The sequence below is a fragment of the Haemaphysalis longicornis genome, unplaced genomic scaffold (assembly GCF_048455015.1).
Source record: "Haemaphysalis longicornis isolate Haplotype H1 unplaced genomic scaffold, Haemaphysalis longicornis Haplotype H1 scaffold_1, whole genome shotgun sequence".
Lineage (NCBI taxonomy): Eukaryota > Metazoa > Arthropoda > Arachnida > Ixodida > Ixodidae > Haemaphysalis > Haemaphysalis longicornis.
The window spans coordinates 416,435,922-416,460,019 of record NW_027526203.1 but is presented as its reverse complement, the minus strand read 5'-3'; the positions used below and the strand labels follow the sequence as shown (position 1 = coordinate 416,460,019).

Genomic DNA, 24,098 nt, shown 5'->3' with positions numbered 1-24,098 from the left:
TCTTCTCCCGCCTTCAAGAGGCCTTATATTTTCCTACTGGCGTACCAGTCAGCGAAGCGTCGCATGTGCGCTTGTGCAGCGCTTGTGTGAACGACCTTGACTTGGAGCTAGATACAGTGTACAAACTAACCAAGTAAAGAAAGGCACATTCTTCCATTCACAAACGTGTCCTGGCTTCGTTTCAACTGAGCGAACGAATTGCGACGACCCGTCGGCAGCCGGCGGACGAAACGCTGGGCCGACTGACTCTGCCTGAAGGCCGGGGAGCCGTACAGTAGCGCAGCCAATTGCGAGCTCGGCTCCTCCCGACGTCACACGAAAACGCCACAGAAAATGGGCGAGCGTAAAGAGAGGAGGACAGCATTTTCGAATTAATTTTTCTACTAAATAAAATCGCGTAAACGCGCCCAGAGTGGTCGAAACATGGCCTGGGGACTCCGGAATACAATTTGCGCTAGTACTCCCGCAATGTTTACATATCACTTCAGTGTCCCTTTAAAGGGGCCATGCAGACAAAACACAAGTTTGGTCCATTCGAAAGATTGCCTCGCTAGAGTCATACTGACACCACTCTTAACGTAAACTTCACTTAAATAAGGTATATAATTAGGAAAAAATGGAATGGCCCACGTGCGACCCACTAGCTCATTCCCCGCAACAAAATCTATGATGTCATACGCGCCAGCTCTGCGATTGGGTGAGGCCGGCAAAAGCCAACGCACATTAGGCAGAGCTTATAAGCTTGCCGAACGAGCTATTTGCGCTTAAATTTAGGGTACATTCTTTTTATAGCTGTAAGAATGGTGGGATAAACAGTGGAAGTTACGAAAGCACACGAAAACATAGAATTACCGATGTGTACTACTGTTGGTACTGCGCTCCCTCTGATTGTTATAGCTGCACAGCACTGCGGCTCTTTGGGGCTGTCTCAGACGACACTGGCCGATTGGCGCAAGCGACGGCGTCTTACGGGACCATATTTGTCGAGCGAGCACCATGCTTCACGAAATGATTATTTTCTCCCTGAACAAATATAGGCCAAGTGCAAATACGGTCAAAAACAAAGCAAAGGCAGAAAACGGCCCGCTGCGGTGTGGTGGCGCCATCTAGGTTGACTAATCGTAAACAGGCCAAGTTTAGCTTGAAGACCCGTTCTTAACGATGACAATGCAGACGCCGTCAAAACACACGATTTGGCGGGAGAATCAAAATTTTAACCTAAATTGATTAATTTCGCCGTGAATAAAGCATCGTTTGTTTCCGGACAAGCGTTGGGGGCACTATTAAACACGAAATATTTCGAATAAAACAAACATGTATTTTGTCTGTATGGCCCCTTCAGGCCCGACCGGCATTATAGATAGCGACCTGCCCATGCACGCCGATTCCGCGTGCCGATTTTGTTACTGCTTGTTTGGATTTTTTTTTTAGTTCTTACCGGTGCCACTTCACCGGCTGGAGCTGCATTTAATCCCCATTTCTCCGCTGTATACGCGTTTGCTCGGCCTTCCATCGTTGTTATTTTGACTTTCTCTGGGTCAAGTATGCTCGCTCTTCGCCGATTCAGCCCGAGGAAAGTACACGCTTTCTGTGGGCTTGACGGATTGCCCAAGTAAGAGTTCTTAAACGCGAAATGATTACTTGTATAGGCTGGCTGAAGCATGCGTCCACCGAACGTGCACCCACCCGGATATCGTCCGCAAAAAACTTCCCACAGCTACTAACCCCTGGCCACCACGTTCGATGGCGTTGTACGCGTTGATAGCGCGCGTACATCAGAAAAAATAATCACTCCCCCCCCCCCCCCCCACACACACACACACACAAAAAAAACATCATCCGCGCGTTTCAACAGAAAAAATTAACAGGAAGGAGCACTCTGCACGCACTCTTTCATATAGTGCATCTCCAGAAAAAGAAAAAAAAAGCAGAAAATTCCCTTTAGCTTACGATAATAGAATAGCACAAGCATAACAAAAACGAGAGCGTGTTATAAACTTCCCGCGCAGCCTTGGTTGGCCTTCAGCTTATGTGGAGTCAGTGTGGCAGCAGCATGAATGCCGATTTTTGAAAAGTAGCTGCAGTGAGTCTGATGCCGAGATTACACGTTACAGTCGACTTATACAGGAGGCTCAGCTTTCGCGGAAGGATTTGCTGAAAGATCATGCAATATTTTTTATCGTATCTTAAGCGAACATACAGTACACGATGGTATTTGTTGTGTACAGCCGAGCAAGCGCGGAAGGCGCACGGTAAAGGCAATTTCTTGTCACCAGGTGCCGATCGCTTCGGTACGGGGGCACTGGCTAGAAAAGATATCCCGAATATAACTCTGGTTCTCACCGCCTGCATTGACCCGGACGGCTGCCACACACAACTTTGCCATTTGTTGGGCTTGCAAGCCACTCCGACGGAGCTCCTAGCGTGGCGGTCTAGTTATGGTGAAAACGCCGCAGCCGCTGAAAAGGCTGCCGTCCATTTGTGCTGCCTTCCCGGAAAAACATTGCTTTCCCGCAGGAATCACGGCTCTTCCACGCACAGAATCGCCCTGCTGGGGCGTTTACATTATTTCGAGCCTTCCCTGTGAAATTTCGCGCCTGCGTAGATGAGCTTTACATCAAAAGAAAGCTCCTCCACATGAAGCGGAAGTCGACGAAATTTCAGCAGGTTTAAATGAACAAAAATGCTCGGAGAAAAAGACTGCCAGTCGAGTAGGCGGATATGGTACCAACGTGCACATGGTTTACTTGTGTACGCTGTCGTTTGCACAGCTAAGAAACTGTTCTAGACTTGACCGTGAATTCTCGTTGCTAGCCGGCGTTAGTGGTAGTGATCGGTACAATCGGCTTGGCCCGACCGCGACTTTTTATGCGAGCAGTCGCAGGCCCTCTGCGAGCGGAGCGAAGCTGCCGAGATTGGGGATCAAACTAAGCCCCACCTGACGGAGCGCGCCGTCCCTACACGGCACGCTTTTTGGCATTTTTTGGCACGTTTTGGCAGGCTCCGTGCAGTCAAGTTTGCCGAGCGGGCGTAGCGCCATCTACCGCGCCTCCGCGCAACACTGGATAGGCCGAGCCGCACCGTCCCGGCCGGCCGCCTGCTTTAGGCACTGTGCACGCGCCCTTGCAAAGGCGTCTATCAAGTGGTTAGGTGCGCTTAAGTGGCTCAAGTTTGCGGAATACGCTGCAACGGCGACAGGATTGAGTGTTATCGACCAAGAGGCTTTAAAAAGAAACAAAGCCCAGAAGGAAAGCTACTGCCTTCGCTGTCCTGAATCGTCCGAGTTGGGAAGGCTGGTCACAGCCTCACAGGTGGCACAATTCCGTGAAATTTTTAGAAAATACAATGGCGATGACTAACAAGCAGATTACATGCTGCTGTCAAAGTAAAGTATATCGGTTTGCCAGCTGTTAATACTCGTGAGCTTACAATAAATTTCCCCTATTAGCGAATACCGCGCGCATTGGCAGTATTTGCACGAAGGTTGGTTTTTCTGCATTGTGCATGTGCCTTCCGCGGCGTTTATAATGAAAATTCATGCGGCACGTAACACTCAGCTTTCGTTTTAACGGGGCTCACAACAGCAACTTCAGATAACAATAAAAAATAAACGGAGTTTATGATGATTCTAATATTTGGAGGCCCTGCTTACCCCGTTAAAAGGAAGAGGTAGTCTTGCAGCGAAACCCGTGTACATTGTGAATCTATTCACGGAAAAGGAGACGGAAGGCGACGTTGTAGGCTTTCGCTCCTGAGGCGATAATCGACTTCGTGCACGGAGCAAGGATACGTGCTCGCTCCGTGTTCTCGGGGTGGGACAAACTGGCACCAGCGGAAACGAACTGTCAGGGGCGAGGAGCAAGACGCATTCTGGGAATGTTTGGCGATAATTCAAGCCGTGAAATGGAAAATCGTCATCAGGTTCATTTCCCGGCCGCAGCGGCCGCTTTTCCGATAGAGGCGAAAAGCGAAAACGCCCGCGTGTTCGAGATTCTGGCCACGTGAAAGATGCCCATGTGGTCAAAATTAATCCCGATCCCTCCACTACGGCGCGCCTCATCGCCTGTCTGGTGTCGGCGAGTTGAACCGCACAATCAATCGAAAATCCCCGCCATTTGGTGCGCAGTTCTCTATGATTCCCACCCGCATGACCCACACTGGAGCCCGCGTATTTAAGGTAATTACACTTGCTTTGAACTCAATGCTACTAGCACGTAGCGCAGCGTACACACCGCACTACACCCAAACAATCGATCCTGTGAGACGGGCACCGTACTCGCGAAACCACGGCTGTCCGATTTCAAGTATTCTTCCCAATGCTGTGAACAGCTAATTAATTTGTGCTTTCTAGTGGAAACACCAATTCACTGAAAAAACTATGTGGAAACGTGAAAACGTGCGCACAAAAGGCTCCACCTGCGTTCTGGCTATGCATGGCAAAGTCAATGACGCTTGCCCTCCTCCTCCGTACGCGTAGTCAACAGTTCAGTCCTTCAGTCTATTCCTAGCCCGGTGCGGTGGAATTACTGTAGTATGTTTTAATTAATATAAAACTTAAAAATTGCGTATACTACATTTGACCCGGTGCCGCCAAGCAGGAGCGCAACTGAAACCCGAGCACGCTGGCGAGCGGTGGCCGACCCAGTGTTTTTCTTATTCCCCGATGGCGGCGCTGGGTGTCGCGGCTCAGTGTCGCCCTCTGTTCACTGCACGGCGCCTATGTTTTGGCACGCTTTCTCCTATTGTCGCCGGCTGCGATGGGCCATGGTCGCTATCTATTAAGCCGTTCGTGGCTTCAGGCCAGTCATGGCGAGTGCGGCGCTAGTTTCACCTGTTGAAGGTGAGCCCAACTTATCGCTATAAACGGTTTATAGCTCTGTTAAAATAGGTGCAACCCCTTTTTTTACAGAGCTATCCTACAAAACCTTCATTCCCACGAAACTAGTTTGGCACCTCAGTTTGGCACCCTCTTAAAAATTACTTAATCACCGTATTAGCAGCCGTTAATAATCACGCGGCCCAACTCACAACTTCCACTTACCGCGACCAGAACACAGAGTTAGCAGCATAAAATCAGCCCTCGGGCTGCTGCCGTTTTGCAAGCGTCAAAAATATGTAAAGTTTTCGCCTAGCACACGTAATGAGTTTCCTCGAATTTTTATTTTACCCAGAAACGCGATGCGTGCGGTGGCATCACGCCATGTGGAGGTGATGGATGCCTTGCGTAATGCAGAAGCGCCGGCCTTAACTGTTTAGTGAAACTGAATGCTAAGCCCCGCCATTGGCATAGTTTGCTTGTTTGATCACAATGATTACGGATACAGGTACGCTGGGGTGAAGCATACCACGAGAGTTTTTAAAAGGGAAGCAAACAGCTTCGCACCCATAGCACGCACTACGCTTGCATGCACGCACACATGCACACACCACAGGCGCTGCAAAAATCTAAACAGTTCTCCAGTTGCTTTTCTATTCTTTTGAGTATTGAAAATCAGATGCCAGAGCGGAACAGGCTTGCAACAAGTAAGGGGCTCTGCATGGGTCGGTTCTGGAATGCAATTTCCAGCTGACGCACTCCTTTAGGAAACAGCATGCCCGAAATTGCGACGAGATTACGTTAGTGGAGACGTGGGGATGTAAGCGTGTGCAAAGTCTCCGCACAACATGAACGATTTTTTTTTCCAGCTCAGGGGTTTTAACGAAGGTAGAGTGGAACGGTTTGGTCTGCCCTCTTTGTTCCAGACACGGTCATTGGATCTTTGCTATTCAACCTGAGCGGAGGAAAAAAATAGGTTGCTTTAAGCTCGATCAAATTTTAAAAAATGCTTGGAACGGATGTTTGCAAAGTATTCGAAATATTTTTGGCCAAGCAAATAAGATGGTTTCGGAACCTTACAACGTTGTAATCATGCGAGTAGCGCAGAACGGCTATAATGCGTGAAGTTCAAACCTGAAGGCCGGCGTTTTGAACCTTGATGTTTCTCCGAGAAATCAATTTTGAAATTTTGCCCGTACGTACGTGCGCGCCTGTTTCGACCGCCTGTGGAAAGCAAATAGCCCATTTTCCCTAGGTCCCTCGTATTCTAAGAGTAGATGTGCTCGCCCTCTTCTGTGCACTGCTAAGATATCTAGAGAACATCGCAATAGCCTCGTATCTCCAAGAAGGACCCATGAGCCATAGGACCCACATTCACTAGGACCCACATTCACTAACAGTTTTGGGTACAGCTAGGGAAATGCGGCCTTGTATAGGCACCATACCTTGAGGAGTATAAAAAATACTTTTGGTATACGATGACAGTCTGGCGTAAGCTGCGCACAAGAGGCGCGTTCGAGACGCCTTCCCTTCGCCGCAAATGTTTCGGACGTGATGCCCCAAAAGCTAATTTAGTGACACTAAGTAGGTCTTTCATCCAGAGTTTCACAAGGCAACGGTTTGGCTCTTTGGCCGGCCCTGTCTCGCCTATAAGAAAGCCTATCAGACCAACTTCTCTCAGGCCCTGCCCGCACAAGAATTGAGTACATTCAACGGGTATGACAGAAACGGAAGCGCAAGCAATCTGGCGTATCCTGGTCGCCTCTTATGTACACCAGTGTTCTCCGATCTACAAGATCGCGGAAATTTCACCCGGCGCAATTCCTATCCACAAACTCTTCCCCGACCCTATCCATATCCCTGTTCGAGTGGAATAAGCGCTTCAGTCAAGCAACCGCTCGCTCAACACTGTTTCCCTTTCTCGGGCGTTCGCCCGTTCGCGGATCCATTGCAAGCGCTTAATGCAAGCACGATGATTTGCATGCCGCGATGTCACAGCGCAGATCGCATTTTTTAGTGAAATCATATAATGGGTGTATTGATTTGCCAACAAATCTGTTCTCTCAGATGCCGCGATTAGTAATTCAGGTGCACTGCGGCAAAGGAGGTCCACGGACATTTTTGGAGTGCGGCTACGTTTCAAAACTAAACGCGATCGAGAAAATATAAACTGAGAACCCAAAAAAGTGAATACAAACGAGACAAAATTTACAAGGCGCTTTTGAGCTATGCTAGACGAACAAGTTCACCAAATTTCTGAGTTGTATGCACCGCGAGACATGATAGCCCGTTTAGTCCCACAGCATTGAAACCATTCCGAGGGCCTGCGAGAGAGAGAGAGAATAAACTTTATTAACAGCACCGTAATCTGGTGTGAGGTCCTCAGTCCAGGACTTTATTAGAGACCCCTGCTGCCATGGCCCTTTTCACCAGCCTGTCAGAAGGGGCGGCACTGTCACACACTTCTTGTTAAGTATATCACCGCAGAGTCTCGGCAGTCAGCTTTAATCTATTTTCGTCACGGGCCCGACTAAGCCACGAGCACTCAGGAAGGGGGCCATGCAATAGCGCCGAAAAAAAAAATTGCCGCCATCCCGCCCTGCGAAAGTGGATGCCCAGTAAAGCTGTTGTAAACCACCACAAGTGGTGATCGAGGAGGGTGTGAAATGTTTCTCGTCGTCTCGGCAGGCTTGTCCCTTGCGCTCGGCTACTGTCACTAGATAAGGGTGCAGAGTATCGGCACTCTCTCCTATTGTTCCGTGCCGCCGCCATGATCCTCCATGATCCGTCAGTCCGCATTGCGTGACATTTGTTTTACACTGTGGCGGTTCATGGGCACCGCCATTTTGTTGTATATGCGTTTTAGTCGGTCAACTCTGGTAGACCTAGCTGTGCTCCCTGCTCTGCGGCTGGGCGCGACTGATGTCGTTCCGAATGCGTATCAAAGATAAGGCGTGTAACAGCATTCAACCAGCAGAAGTGTGTCCAAAGATGCGGCAAAGGCTGGGTCCTGCCTAGCCTGACGCATGCGCTAGGCTTCTTGCCGGGCAAGAACTGCGCTATTAAGTGACACTAGTTCTGCCCAGCCTTCAAAGATACTATGCAAACATAATATTTACCAAGAACACATGGTGGGGGTGCCATTGTTCACAGGCGCCTTATCATCCATAATACGGTATCGATGCTTGTTTTGTGGTTTCCTTAATCGAATTCTGAGCTCTATGCTGCATGTCTAATTAGCTTTACGGGCGTCTTAGACCTTGGCGTTTTTGCCCACGGAGATGAGGCCATTGGGGGGGGGGGTAGAGGTATACAGCTTTGATGTAAGACCCATTTCAATGACAGTGGGGCTTGTTTTTTTTAAAGCCACACTGCCTGATTCTAAAATTCCCCAGTCTATTCGATAATCTACAGCTTGGCCCCAGCTTCTCCCCTCGGTTAATCACCATGGCTGCTACGCTGTCAATGCTAGCAGGAAGCGGAAACGGTCCGGAAGCCGAGTAAACATCGCTACTCAAGCATCCCCTCACGGACAGGCGAACATAAAAGAAAGTGGAAACCAACGGCTGTAAGTTTGCTTTGACGGGTTTATCTTTTGCAAGAATACTTCCTTCAATCATCCGCGTGTTTCGAGTGCGCTGCTCGGTCAGAGATGCAGGCACCAACTTCGATTCACACAAAGGAGAGGGAAAACCCCGGCCGGACGGCCGGTCGAAAACAGAGAAGGTGGCGGACTTCGAGAACCTCGGGGTCGATCCGCTGTGGCTCCAGCATTCGGGCTCAGGGTGTAGCGGCGCGCGGTCCCTTGGCTCCAGCCGCGGTCGAACAACGGCTCATCGACACTGAATGTAGACGTATGAGCACCCCCGTTTCCGCCATCGCCTGAGTAACACTGATCGCACGGAAGGCGCCTGCAACAATGGATGGGGTTCACATTGATACCGTACCGGATCGGTTGTCGCGTTGCCACCGAAGCGTGGAAGTTGGAATTCCCGCGAAGCTCGCGAAGAAGAGTGAGAGAGTGCCCAGGCGCCTACCCTGCCACGCTGTGTTGGGCATCATATTATCGGTGGTATAACCGCATGTAATTTACTTCAGTATCCCTGGAAAGCTCTCATGTGCCGCTCCCGGGAAGCAATGTTGTAACGTCTTAATAAATGCTTCCTCTTGCAACACTCGAAAAGCTGTGCACTTCAGCACTTCAGCTCAAACACATTAGCAGCAGATAATAATTGTTTAATTGCCACCGGAGATATAATATAGGAATAAATCGAAAGAACCAGTCGCGTACATATGTTAGAACATATTGTCACGAAGCCAGGGACGACGCAGTTGTTTTGGAAAAGAAACAAGTTTATTGGAGCGAACTTGTGCTCCCCTAACAACTCAAAAGAATACAGAGGATTATTCCGGGCTGTTCACGTTAGATCGGAATGCTCTGCTTATCAGAACAGATAACATATGCGGCACAGAAAGAAAGAATGGAACACGCGCTTCCCTTGGCACAGAGATAACACAGACCGGCGCAGCTGGGCGGTAAAAGCAAAACACAAATAAACAAACCCAATGCATGGTTCGCAGCAATATCATTGATTGATACACCGTGATTTCAGCCGTAATTGTTTTTGTTTTTTTACGTCGCAGTCAGTATAAGCAAGGGTGCACTTCCGCAGTGGAGATTTTTTTGCCATGTATTGTTTTGGGCCAGTGAAACTTTCGAAGATTTTTTTTTAATTTTCTGTCTAAAGCTCTGTGGAATGGTACAAATAGGAAGGTAAAAGGTAAAATAGGAAGTTAATCGAGCCTTCTCCAATTTCACCATGATTGTACTATTCAATGTTCTTATTTTGTTCTAGAAGCCCCCGTTAATTAAGAGTTAACATTTATTTCGGCATAACTGATGCCCCGAGAAAGGAACACTTCACGTTTACTTCACGTTTAAAAAGAAATTAAAAAGTCTCTTCCACAAAAGTAATCTCGTATTCACGAAAGGAACATTACGCAAATTGTATGTAAACTTATGATGAGATGAGAGCCGAGGACGCATTTTGCTGGAATAGCTTTGATTGATATTGTACAAAACTGGGAACAATATTGGAAGAGGATGAGTAGGTTGCAAGGCGGCGTATTTCATGGTTCTCTACCAGTAATAGTAGAGAACCATGAAATACGCCACCTTGCAACCTACTCATCCTCTCTTAAAGGGACACTGAAGTGAATTTGTCAAGCTCCCGTTTTTGCTTGCACTGCGTAGACTGGCTCAAATTAGCACACTTTTCATCGTTTATCCGGTTGACAAATCGGTAATTATTTTACAAAGCGCGAAAGAAGAAAAACTACCATGCGCGGTTTGCGGCGGCCGCACCAACTAAGGCTGTGACGTTGGGAGGAGGGGCGCCGTGATTGGACGATGCCCAAGGTTAGCAATCACACAAGTTTCGGTTTCGGTTTCGGTTCTGTAAAACATAACCAATGGCGTTGTTGGATGGGCATTCTCAATATCTCAGTAATCATCGTACCGCGCTTCTGCCATGTTGTCGGCTGTAAAATGCACAAGATAAGCCTCCCAGGACGGCTTGTAGTCGTAGCATTCACTAGCCGAGACCTACGCAGTGCATGAACGCCCTCCGCGTACCCGCAGACGCCCAAATGTCATGCGCTTTTCCCCCATATTTGGAGCTTGCCTCCCTCATGCCTGTATCGTAAAAAGCGTGTTCGCACCAGGCCAAGGGCCTGTTCATTCTGGCCTGTGCCCACTGCCTGCAAGCAGTCGGTGCTTATGGCAACAGCACGCCAACGAGAACTCGCTAGCGCGCCAGTGCCAGCCTGCGCGCGTTTTGTGAACTAGTTCGTGTAGCCATGATTGTTGCGGCCCAAAAAAAGGTGAACTCAATATAGAAAACATCGGCGGAAAACAAAAAAGTTAACTTACAAAAAAAAAAGCACGTACCCACGGGGATTCGAACTCGTGACTTGCAAAACATTTGCGGTGACATACCTAGCGCCCCAGACAACTGAGCCACGGCACTTTTTTTTTCTTTATTGCCGGTCATTTATAAATAAACACTCACGGTACAGATAAGAAAAAGTACCAACAACGAAACCTGGTACCAAACATACAATGCATAAGGCGGCCAACCGTAACTCCGGCTTGGCCTTGTCCTTGTTTTCACAACTGCGTGTAGTAACGGTCGTACACAACCCTTACTCTCACATTTTCTTTCTGAGCCTGGTTTGGTCTCACACACCGTAAAAACTCTTTAGGTTGGCCTAACAACGCTGCCGAACCTATAGTTGGTAGTTAATATTTGTGGGCCTTAATAACGCTTAATGCACTCATAAGCGACAAAACCTCATCATCATATTCTTGTTTGGCGTACACTTCTTTCAGTTTGCTAACATTTTCTGCAAAGTAAGAATCCACTGGCCTGGCATTCTCATCACTGTTTCTGACTGCCATTCTGCTACGCCATATAGCATGTAGGCAGAGGAGGAAGAATACATCGTAAGGAGCCTCATCACATTCAACTTCAAATGAGCCACGGCACGGGACGCGGAGGCCTAGTTAATATAGGGTATATATTGTACAACCGGTTTACACTTTTATTTAGTTTTGGCATTTCAAGCAGCTTAGGTGACTATTTGTTGTACTGCGATCGTGCAGTAAGCGTCGCCCGAGTTTCCACAGTAGCTCACGTCTAGCAATTGCATTTCGTAGACGGAAAAGCGTTCGCAGATGCGTAGTCGTGCTGCTGACCGCTGTGCTTGTTCGCCCAGCGCAAAAAAGTGCTTCCCGCGCCCTAGTTTTACGCTGTACGGTAAAAATATCAGTTGATTTTATTTCCTTAGTACCTATATTGACTTCGCTGACTCTTCGCCCGCCTTCAAGAGGCCTTATATTTTCCTACTGGCGTACCAGTCAGCGAAGCGTCGCATGTGCGCTTGTGCAGCGCTTGTGTGAAGCGACCTTGACTTGGAGCTAGATACAGTGTACAAACAAACCAAGTAAAGAAAGGCACATTCTTCCATTCACAAACGTGTCCTGGCTTCGTTTCAACTAAGCGAACGAATTGCGACCAAGCAATTTTTTTTTAACCTCCTTGATTGCGACGACCCGCCGGCGGCCGGCGGACGAAACGCTAGGCCGACTGACTCTGTCGGCCGGGGAGCCGTGCAGTAGCGCAGCCGTGGCGCAGCCAATTGCCAGTTCATCCCCTCCTGACGTCACACGAAAACGCCACAGAAAATGGGCGAGCGTAAAGAGAGGAGGACAGCATTTTCGAATTAGTTTTTCTACTAAATAAAATCGCGTAAACGCGCCTAGAGTGGTCGAAACATGGCCTGGGGACTCCGGACTACAATTTGCGCTAGTAATCCCGCAATGTTTACATATCACTTCAGTGTCCCTTTAAGTTTCTTCCTCGCACTAACTTCCAGAGATATATTCAATCAGAGCGAGTTAGAGGGCCCGAATAATAAGTATTCTCAAAACGCACTGAAAGTATGCGTGCATAATGAACGCACCCCAAGAAAACATCTTCCACCGAGCAAACTCGATAATGGTTGAGCGCTGGCTCATTCTTCCAACAATACCTCCGTTAACGGAGGTATTGCTGGCGTTAAATTTAACGCCGACGAATACATTTCAAGACGCAAATGTTGTTCGTCGCACATACCCGGCGGGAATGAGGTGTGCGAGCACAATGGTAAAGTTCTCTGATTGTGTGAATCATCACGTCGACATCACCTAACAAACCTTAGCTAACTTATCTTAACTAACATCTTACCTAACTAATTGCAATAGTGTTTACACGGCTGCAATGAAATTTACTCCTGCGCAGTAGGAGGCTGATTAGCTGCAGTTATCCCGGGTTTCGAAGATGCGTCCTTTTCTTTCTGTAACTGGTGGGTAAATTCTTGCAGCTGTGCACATTTTGTTGCCAGAAGGAGGGCCCCTTCCCACCGAGAACGTTGGTTGGCAATGAGAAGTGGAATAAAGCGCCCACACACGCACACATACACACACCCTCTCGCTCTCTCTTGTGTGGCACATGTCTCACCGATGACCTGTGATTTTCGTGCTCATACCTTCGCTCGTTTTTTTGCGTGCAGGAGTTGGTACCCGGGAATCCAGGTGTGTGATGTTTGTCGCATTCAACCCTACAACGCAGAGCCATCGCATTCAGTCGTTCGCACGAGTTCGCTGAAAGTACGCCATGTTTTTAAGACGATAGTCTCTTTTGGGCTACTTAAACCAAAAAACTTTGGTCTGTCTGTCTGTCTGTCCCTCGATTCAGCCTTCCGGCCACAGTTCAGGACATACTTGAACGAGAAGTTCATATAGGCAAAACTTTTCCAAATCACTTAATCCGGAAACACATTTCATACTTGTCAACATTGCTCAGGAAAAAGAAGACATTAAACATATTTGAGGCAAAACCTCAATATAAAAAGTGGTATTTGCAGTGTTCTTTTAATTGAATATACATGGCTGCTTGATTTTTGAGACACAAAGTAGGAAATTACGCGTTTAAAACAATGTTTTGACCCAAAAAATACAAAAAACGCTCGCACCCATGGCACGTGCCTCGTGGTGGCGTTCCAAGAACTCTAACAGCAATGAAAAGTTCTAGTAGATGGAGCGCGAGCGGTGGAACGCGTTAAAATTTAATTGACTGGATCAAACCTCTACCGTGTTTATCGTGGGAGGAGCGAAAGGGTAGGGGAAAAGCGTCACAGGCGGGCGGTGAGAGAAGAGAAAGATTTATGTGGCTGCAGCGGCTAAGGCTATCGTCTTTCGACGGTGTTTGCAGCGAAGTAAGCAGATACGCGGCCAATTTTTTTGTTCAAGAAAGTCAAGCGGCGCCCGCATCCATCGTGTGGTTTTATCAAAAAGGCGTATCGAAAAGGCAGGTTGCCTGCGTTTTCATAGCCGAAACGACACGTTTTGTGTAAACGGGTAGAAGCCATCGCCCATTCCTGATATGAGTCTCTTTCTCGTTTAAAATATAGGAAGTTTGCTTCTGCGCGGTATCACCATATTTTGTATACCCCACTGAAAAAAAAAAGAAAAGAAAAGAACCCTCAAGGACGCATAAGCGGTGCTTATATGGTGTGAGAGCGAAAACATTGCGGTTCATTTGAACGCGCTGAGTGCTCCTTCGAGTTTCGTGCTGCCAGTAATGTTTTGAGTTTGGGGTTCGATTGATGCTGAATATTTTTTAGTATTTATACGCTAGCACCTTGGCTGTACAGACCAGAATCATGTATTGCTGAGAATTTTACTGCCGCGCAGAGCCGAGTAGCCTGGCACGCTGATGACTGCAACGCTCGTGGATGAGGCCAGTGCGGCGTGTGCGTGACGACGTGTCGCTGCTGCCTGATGCCGAACGGTGCGGCCGCAATTGCTGACTAACACCCACCTGTCAAATGAGGTGGTCCCCCCCAAACTTGCAGCTTTTCGAATGAACTGAAAATTACGCCCATCTTCCCGCGAGGGAACCCTGATGTGATGCGACGCATCGGGGGGTTCAGTTGGTCGTAACGTTGCCTTGAGCGTTTGCGCTGACGCTGGTATTGGATTGTGTCAGCCCACTCGCTGAAGGGACCGTCGCTTCCATCAAATCAAGTCAAGCACGGAGTCGTCAAGCAAAGTCACGCGGAGTCGAACGAGAGCGAGCGCTGACTGAACCGCTGCAGAGCGCTACCCGCTTTATATGCACAGCGCCTGAAGGAGAGGAGACAGCGGAGGAGAGTCGCGCATGCGGGCACTTGCGCACCGGAGCAGACGCGAGCGGAGCGAAGCGCGCGCGCAGCTGTTGTTGTTATGCTAATGCCACGGAGTGAGAGTGTTGCACACAGCTGTCGGAGAGAAGAACGGGGGAGAGTTGCACATGCGCAGGTGGTGTGCGTCGTGCATGCGTGCACTTGCGCGCGCCGGAGCAGTTGTTAATGCAGCGTTACGCAGGGAAGCGTGCCCAAACAAGCGCGCCAGCTGTGGCATGCTAAAGAGCCGGAGTGAGAGTGTTGCACACAGCTGTGGGAGAGAAGAACGGAGGAGGAATGCCGACGGACGCCGCGACAACGACGCAGGAGGGACATGCCTCAGAGCAAGAGATGCGTCGCATCTAAAAAGTGCCACTAGCAAGTCTATCTCGTTATCACAACGCGCCGAGCGCCGAAGTATGCGAGACAACTTCCTTTCCCTGGCTATGTCCTGTTTATTAAGCCAGTTATGCTTCGCATCCCGCTTACAATCACGATATGTTAATGCGCAGTGCGGCGGTGTAGCCGTGACTGGAGCCATATAGATGCTTTCTCGCACGCATAAGGCCGCGAACAAAATTAAAGCCGTTCTACTCAACGTGAAAGCTGACGGAATTGAAGCGCAGTTATTCGCAATATTGGGCTGTAGGGTCGTTATCCGCTCACTGCTACCCCCCCAGTGCAATTCAAATTTCCCCCCTCCGCAGTGCTCGCGCGCCCCCTGCATAAAACAGCGCCAGCGGGAGTTCTGTTCTTTTTGTGCATGCTTTTCTTCCCGCACGTGCCGGCGTTGCACTGCCACTTTATTTCGCTTACTATCGCAAAAACCAACCCAACGAGCGTTCCGAACTAATGAACGCGGGTGCCGCCGGTTAATTACATATATTTTGCGTCGAATGTAGCTGCAGCTTCTTTTTTTTTTTTGCGCTAAACAACGGGGAGATGTATGACAAGCGCCATCGTTTTACAAGTTTTGAACGGTTATGACTATTTAAACCGCTTGGTTTTCAAAGCCTCTGCAGGGCGCCCTACGACAGAACGCCGGGATCTACTTGGCTCCGTTATCTCGCTGCGCCGCCTGATTCCGGCAGTCGCTTGACATTGAGCGTTACAGCGAGCTACGACGACAAGGCGAACCCCTAAAGTGATCCGCACTTAATAAATCATGACGCAGGCTTTACATTTCTCCAGTTATCACGATAAGGTGTAATTCCGAAACATGACTGCATCTTATTGGTCGGGCACCACAATAATATAGCGTGCTGGGCACAAGGCAGATTTTTGTTTGCCTTTGCCAAGTCGTCATTCGTGTTCAGCCGTCATAAAACCGTTAAGAGGAGCAAGTACTTTCCAAGAGTAGGATTATACGCTGGAAGACATTCGTGCGGCCTCAAGGCTACGCACCCTCAAGCGTGTTCTTACCTGTGCAATTTGGTCAAATCGGCCGAAGAGCTCGTTGAGCGTCTGCACGAGGTCCGATGCGGAAAGCTGCTCGGACAGCCTCGTAAAGTTGACAATGTCCGCATACAGAATGCTGAAACGAAAAAGGCAGAAAATGAATTAAGAGAGGGTTTGCACTACTGCTCCCCAGCAAATACCAGCAAATATATTGGTTCAGGTGGAAATGGAAGCGTACAAATGGTATGGTTATCTCTTCGCGGAACACTCAGCCCATAGTAAATGCTGAGCGGATAATTATTCCTGTAAGGTGTCGGCCACGTTTCATTGTGAAGTCCGCAGTGTTAGCAAGCTCCCGAATATCCGTCTTCTTCAACAAGAAAGTATATGCGGCACTTCCATCGACGAATTTCCCCGTATGAGGCAAATACTTAGATCGATTGGCAATTAAAAGTCAATATTTATAAACAAAACCAAAAGAAGGAAGCCTGCCGCATCATATGCACGTTACTTCGCAGCAAGAAATCGGAAGAAATCGGAGCCGCGACCAAAGTTCTACAGCGATTCCAGGCACTCTGTTTATATTACTGTTTATTACCATTGGATGCGAAAACGCGCCGGAGGCACGAAAAGCCCACTGAGCTAGCCGCACGGTCGCTGTGCAGGCGGCGGCCACGGCCGCGAAGTGGCTCAGGCCGGCGCAGGTAGCTCGAGTGATAGCTTGTTACCGCTGCACGAAATTCTTCCCAAGTCCCGACCATAGTGGCTTACATGAGAAAGGAGTCAATGATGCGATGGCGGGTTGCATTAAAAATTGTCATCTGCACCGCTTACGAGAGCGGCACTCGAATATCCGCTGCAGTGCTAAGCCGACCATATCTGTAGGCGGACCTGTAGGCAGACCGGCCGGCTGTTCCCAGCGCGCGCCTTGCCACCCACCGTCTCGAGCGTCGCGCGTCGTTCTTTAGCCGCGGCAGCATTTGCACTCGCAGCGCCTGCGTCACATCCACGGTCGCTTTTTAATTAAGCGCCTCACGAGATCAGTACGTGGGGGCATTCGCAGAAACTGCCGTCGATGCGGATTCGACAGTGCTACGGCGGCTCTGCTCTGTGATATCCCTCCGAGGGTCACGTGGTCAGCTTTGTTCACACAAAATCCATCGTTTCGCGGCACTCGCTGAAACCGAAACTGCGACTGGCCGCATTGAAAATGCCTCTAATTAAACAACCGTCGCACGCTGAAGCAAATAAGATTTCTTCAGGTTGTAAATAGGTCACTAGCTACTTATCGCAAAAAAAAAAAAAAAAAAAAAACAAGATGCAAAATTTTTGTGTCAGTGCCCCTTTAACCTGCTTTCTTAAACAGGTCTCGTAAACAGTTTTATTGTCCATTCCGGTAATTACTGGAGTCCCAACGGGGCTCTCTTCATATTCTTGTTTCTTCAGTTTCTTCAAGAGGTCGGTGCCACTGCTTAAGCCACCAAAAAATTGTCCCAGTGTAATGGCGGCATTCTCTTCCAAGATACGTCAACGAATGGAAAACGACTGGCATAAACCCTGATGACATGTGGTACGGGAAACTAACTTCCTAAATCAAGTTCTTGCTTCAAGCTTTAAAGTTAAAACAACATTTTTACGCTTTATCGCTTCAGTAAAGGCGATTCTTCGGCAGCAGGAAATTGCCAGCGTTCAGAGTTTAGGCTAGGGAATAACAAATAAGCTGGCATACTCGAGATACTAATTTTTTTCTACCTAGTTTTCCTTCGTAGTCTATAATAACAAGCATGGCTCTTGCGTGATATATGCACTGGGAAAATATCCCCTCCTCATACTGAGCAAACATGAATCTGCTTGCGTGCATGTAATCCTCACCAGGAAACCCAATAGGAAAGCCCCTTAACGAGACACTCGAGTGAGTTCTAAACATTGTCTAAAAACCTCGCCGTATTAGAGACTACAATGCGTAGTTATTTTAATCAGCTTTTTCTCGTCAAGTGTAAGCAAATTTTAACTAAAAAAATGGACTCAAGGTGTTTTTTTTTTCTTCGAACCATCCTCAGTGCCGATTCGCCTTCGACGAACTGGCAGGTCCGCAGGGCTAAATTTAGCGAATTCCTGGCCCGGTTCACCTGCAACACCTGTGCGTGAACAAACAAGTCAACATTAACCATAGAGTAAGTGAAAATCAAAATTGCGAAAGCTTAAATAACACGAAAACTCATTGCAACCAGTACGTGTTATGTTATTACGGCAGTTTGTGAGGCGGCTGCGAAAGGTGCCGTGGTGCCGTGCTTTACAGGCAAAGAGAGGCTGTAGACGTCCTCGAAATTGTCGAATAATGAATTGCATCGGTAAAACAAATCATTCAATAACTTCCACATGTTCACTTCAGTGCCCTGTATTCAGACGACGCATGTGTCCTGCACACACGCCCAGTGAGATAATCCAAGCTTCGGTAATTTTAGTAGCATCCCAAACAAGCGACACGAGTAGGTACATGCAAATGCCAATTCTTCCCTTTGAAAGTTCTGACTTTATTATTCGACCACAAAGGGCAGCTGCGTCCGATGTCACAAATGCTTCACGTGGAAGCCGGTGGGACCGGTGGTGAGGAGGAGGAGGAGGAGGAGGAGAAGGAGTACGCGTAAAACGTTCGATTGAGCCGTTGAAGAGGGCGTGGTTCCCTATTCAAAGAATCCGTGCTCGGTCAGCCTCCGCTCTGGAGGCAGAAAGGAGTTTCTGGTCGCTAGGATCTTCCACAGCTCAGAGGTCGGGATGGGAAATGAGAGAGGAAAAAGGTTCGGGTTTCATTCGCATTTTATTATGGTGTGTGGAAGAGTGCCGGGTTGAGAGTAGAACTTGCATTCGGTAAGAGATTGGAGGGAAAACAAGCGATTGAGGTGAAATGGGTAAAAAAAGGCACTGCGTTGTAAGCGGCGGAGTAGCGAGTCTTCTGCTTTAAAGAGTTTAGGGTGAGGGAGAGAGAAGTGTTGTCTGTCAGAGTAATCTCTTGGAAGGTGCATGCTCTGTTTAAGATAAATTTCATGCTTTGTTTAGCATAAATTTGTTCGAATCAGCGCCTTTTTGTCGGACAGCGACGCAGTTTTACTGCACACTGAATTTGTTTCGAAAAACTGACATGCGTGAATGCCTAGTCCGGAATTGGTACGTTTGGATGCTCATTTTTTTCATCTTAAGAGACTCCCTACATGCAGGAAGCATTTTAAAACACATTGTCCGGAAGTTTGAACCCAGCGAGGTTTTTTTTTTTAATTTTCAAACGCTTCGCAGTGAATCAGCTCTTCCTTTTTTAAAATGTGGCTGCGGTGACAAGGAGTCGCTAGTGTGACCTCTTTTCCCCCCCCAGAAAACCCACAGAAGCTTTAGGATCTCTGGGTTTTCTGTTCTACTTTGCATTTTGCAACAGCTTATGCACTTAAAGGAGCCATGAAGAGAAAATGCAAGTTGGTTTTATTCGAAAGATTTCGTGTTTTATAGTGCCCCCAGCTCTTGTCCGGATACAAACGGTGCTTTATTCACTGAGAAATTAAACAATTTAGGTTAAAATTTTGATTTTCCCGCTCAATCGTGCGTTTTCGTGGTTCCAAGTGACATCACTGGAACCGACCGCTCTGCAGCCTAGAGTACCTTCATTCACGCATCCGCCGTACAGGGTAGAGACACGTATACGCTGGCGCCGCCATTTTCGGTTGCTCGCTCGCCGCCGAAGCAAGTCATTGTGTCAAAACCGCGCTAAAATTATCGCCGCAACGCGGTTTACTGAAGAAGTTTGAATCATATTGTCTGTTTCGCGTTGCTAGGTCTCGTGGGAAACGAAAAGAATAACGCGTTGAGCCCGTTGGCCCAATTGCGGCGGCACGGGACCGTTCAAAGGTTGTCTCCACCCTGTACAGCGGTGTTGGTTTGTTCCCGCGTTTCTTTACGTTCCGTAACCTAGATGGCGCCACCATACCGTGGCAAGCGTTTGGTTTGTGTTTGCCCGCATTTAAACCTGGCTTGTTTTTGTTCTGGGAGAAAATATTCGTTCCCTGAAACAGTGCTCGCTCGACAAATGGGGTCACGTAAAACACCGTTGCTTGCGTCAATTGGCCAGTGTCGTCTGAGACAACCCCAAGCCCCGTAGTGCTGTGCAGCTAAACAAGCATGCTGTGCGCAGTACGAACAGCAGAACGCATCAGTACTTCTATGTTTACATGTGCTTTCGTAACTTCCACTGTTTGTCCCATCATTCTTATTGCTTTGTAAAGAATGTGCCCTAAATTTAAGCGCAAATCGCTCGTTCGTCTAGTTTGTAAGTTCTACCTAATTTGCGTCTGCTTCTGCCAGCCTCCGCCAATCGCAGAGCTTAGCTCATGTGACGACATAGGTTCTGTTGCGGGAAATGAGCTGGTGGGTCTCATGAACGTTCCCGTTTTTCCTAATTATGTAGCTTATTTGAGCGAAGTTTACGTTAAAAGTGGTGTCAGTATGATTCTAACGAGACAATCTTTTGAATGAACCAAACTTGCGTTTTCTCTTCATGGCTCCTTTAAGTCGGTGTGCAAATCGGATGCATGCAGACAGATATACACAAACAGAGAAAATAAATAAATAAATAAATAAATAAATAAATAAATAAATAAATAAATAGCGTTTCTTTTTTTGCGTCAGGAAGTCCTGAAAGACGCCTGCCAAAGACTCAGCAGAGCACTTTCTGCAGACCAACTGGAGACTGCAGGCTAAGTAAAGGAAGCGCATCACTTCGTAAGACGCGAAGCGAAGACTGAAACAGCAGCAAACGAGGCGCTTTCCTCGTTCCCCAGTGCATGTTTATGGACTCTCGTCCGCGAGCCTCCAGGCAGGGGACCCCGGGCGAGATTCGCGGTAAGAACTTGGCGCATCTCTCAGTCGCCTGGCTAAGAGATGCATCAGGTGCGAGTCCGAAAGGTGGTCTGTATGATGCTGCTCTTTCTCGCGCACGTTAGGATTAGGAGAGCGCGGAATGTGCGCCGTTTTCCCAAAAAGCAGGACGGGAAATTAATGCGCACCTACAACTGGGTTAATGACGCACGCCGCTGAAACGAAAACAACGAGAGCCGCCGCGTCACGGCCGGCACGCTGTGTCCCGAGAAGGGCTTCTCCACTCAAAATAGCGCCGACAGCAACCAGTTATTAGTCTCACGGACAAAGACGCGACGCGCGGCCTCTACTCATTTATTGCGAGCAAATGACCCAGGCGTCGGGAAAAGTCGCCCGGGTAACTCTACAGAAGCAAATACTTTGTGTGAGACCGGCTGGGCGGGAGCAAAAAAAGGTTGTCCTCTTTCACGTCCCCCCCTCCCTCTCCCGCTTCCCGCCATCCCCGTACCTTCTTTCTTTTCCCTTCAGGCCACGAGTGCAAACCGCAGGGAAGCCGCAAATACTTGTTCCGCATATCTGCTGCGACCACGTTGCAAACCGCGTTCTGTGTGCGACGATGAGGCAGTTTGAAGAGAGAGCAGTCTGAAAAAGTGCACATCGGCGTGCGGTTTCGCTTAACTATTGATGGTCGAGTTGATTATTATTTATACTTATTCCTTAAAGTTGCAAACATTTCTTTTGTTAGTGACCGAATAGCGCTGGGTTAGCAGTCAGGCGGTCAACTATATGTTCACAACACTATTCACCCAATACGTGCATGCCAGTATCGACTGTGATTACCCTGGCTACTTCGGGTATTACATGTGCCTTCAAGTTAGACGCCTAGGAGATATTCATTATCATGCTATCAGAGGCGAAAATCAACTTTGCGTAGTTGGGAATGGTTCCGCCGCCTGGACTGGCTGTAAAATATTTTGCTGAAGGTGCGAGACCTGGTTAGTTTCATAGCCTTTTGAAACTGAACACTTCGGAGCCGGGAATATAGCAACGTACGTTGCTCCGGGCACAATGCGCTCCTTACACTACCCATTCGTGGCACACGACAGACAGCCTACACGATAAAACCACTTTTTAACAAGCTTAAGAACGCAAGCTCTGTATTATCCGAAGACGCTCCAGGCATTAGGCATGGCGTGCTCCGGGGGAAACTCCTGTCAACCACATCGGCCCCGGCCTCGGTGGGCTGGCCGTTCGCCACCGTTGCTACAACGCTACTGCTACTCTCAGCCTCCTAGGGCCACCAAAAGCCGCGTGACCTCCTCCCCACTACTCGCACCGCGCGCGAAATGCGTGCAACCGAATTTGCCCAGCGCAGTCATCGGTTGGTGCCATGGCGCCGACGACCACGTGGGCTACGCCAGCGGCGCGGCTTGTGCCCAGGAAGTTCTCTATGAACATGTGCACCGCATCCGCACGAACATTCTGCTGCACTACGTGGACCCGGTGAATTTAATACTGAAATTAGGACCTGGACCTAGGCCCTTCGGACAAAGAAGTTTGTTCTCTCTATAAGCGGCCAGTCGTTGTCCTCATTGAAAAATACGGAGAAGCACGCACTTTTATTTTCTACGTTTTTTTTTGTGCCCGTGCTGTAGAGCGCGTCCGGGTTCTTTGTGTTTTTTTATGCATGAGGCGCTATGAAATCCTCGTGGAAAACGGGAATTTTGAGTAGACGCCCAGGGTTCGGTGTTTTATTGGCGCTTTAACCGGGCGCACCCTTTGTGGACGCTACAGCTTACTGATCGCACCGCTGTAGGTAGGCCACGCGAAGGTAGGTCTGCCAGGGAAGAGCGTGAGTACGAGAAGGGACAAAGAGAAAAGACATGGCAATAGGACCAGCGGCAGTGTGCTGCCAAAATAATGATGAACATCGTTTCCACGAGACTTGGCGCAAGCGCACTGCCAGGGAAGGCCTCAATGTTCTTGCTCAAGACGCTTAGCGCGAGAGACGAGCCTTTCAGGATGCTGTCGTGCAACCAATCATGGTCTTCCACAGCGCCCGCAAAGGGATTATCGCTACCATCATGGGAGAGTAATAGAACATATCCCCATCAGCAGGTGTAGTGGTTTTGAAACAGCTTCGCTGTATATCTATTTTCGCTGGTGAAATAGCCTAGCCAATTTTTTTTTTTGTCTGGCCTTTTTTTTTCGACCCAGTTTTGTTCAGCCTCCATGTGCTGGCATTGCTTCGTTGTTGTAGAAACCAATGCAATGGGTATTTCTAATTAAAAGAACCCGCCGCGGTGGCTCAGTGGCTGAGGCGTTGCGCTGCTGAGCACGAGGTCGCGGGTTCGATTCCCGGCCGCGGCGGCCGCTTTTCTGATGGAGGCGAAAAGCAAAAACGCCCGTGTGTACGAGATTTCGGCGCACGATAAAGATCCCCAGGTGGTCAAAATTAATCCGGAGCCCTCCACTACGGCGCGCCTCATCGCCTGCGTTGCGTCGATGCGTTAAACCTCACAATCGATCGATCGATCTAATTAAAAGAACACTTAAACCCTATTGTGTACTTGTGGTCGTCTCTACTAACGGCCCAAGGTTTCCTTTGCGCTAAACAATGAGAAGGCAAAATAAAAAGCAGAATTTGAAGAAGGCGAACTTGGGAGACAATTGAAAAAAAAAAAAAAACATCTAGAAGGGTAATGCATGAGCATGCCATCCATCGTCTTTTCACCGAAAGAAATATTGTTTTCCGAATGTGCCCGCCCACGAATACGTGGCAACCCACTTTGCCGCCGTTTGGATATATTTTTTCTTTGATATTGTCTTTTACTTTGTTTTAGTGCCACCCAAGCACTAGATGGCCAATCAGTTTTGAAATAATTACGTTTACTACTCGTGCACAAAGGAAAACATGAAACATTTTTAATTACTGTTCTTGGAAAGTAAAATTGCATTTGAGAAGTAATGACATAACCCTTAAACTACTTTTTGAATTACTGTTCAGTTTTTGTAATAAGAGCAAGCACACTGTTCTCCTCAGTCGTAACGCATTTCGATATTTTATTGCTGCGAAGGAGCACCAATTGAGCTTCGAGTTTGGCGTCGGAAATATTCACCTGCTGTAAAGAAAATATGCCTGCAAGAACCGCTCCACCGTGTTTCAATGTAGACCTTTTTTCACCCCTCGTACCGCTCGAAGATGCCAAAATCGTTGACATAACTCCTTCAAAGCTTGAGTTCACAATTTAAGGACTTA

The 24,098-nt window shown here is 48.3% G+C and overlaps 1 protein-coding gene across 1 annotated transcript in view; it reads right to left on the bottom strand.

Annotated features, from left to right (window-relative positions):
* Ac76e (adenylate cyclase type 2 Ac76E) overlaps positions 1 to 24,098 on the bottom strand; it is a 597,242-nt gene that overhangs the window by 226,864 nt on the left and 346,280 nt on the right. Inside the window, exon 6 of the mRNA XM_077687138.1 lies at positions 16,004 to 16,115. Within this exon, the coding sequence (XP_077543264.1) occupies positions 16,004 to 16,115 (112 nt within the window). The remainder of the gene's footprint in view (positions 1 to 16,003; positions 16,116 to 24,098) is intronic.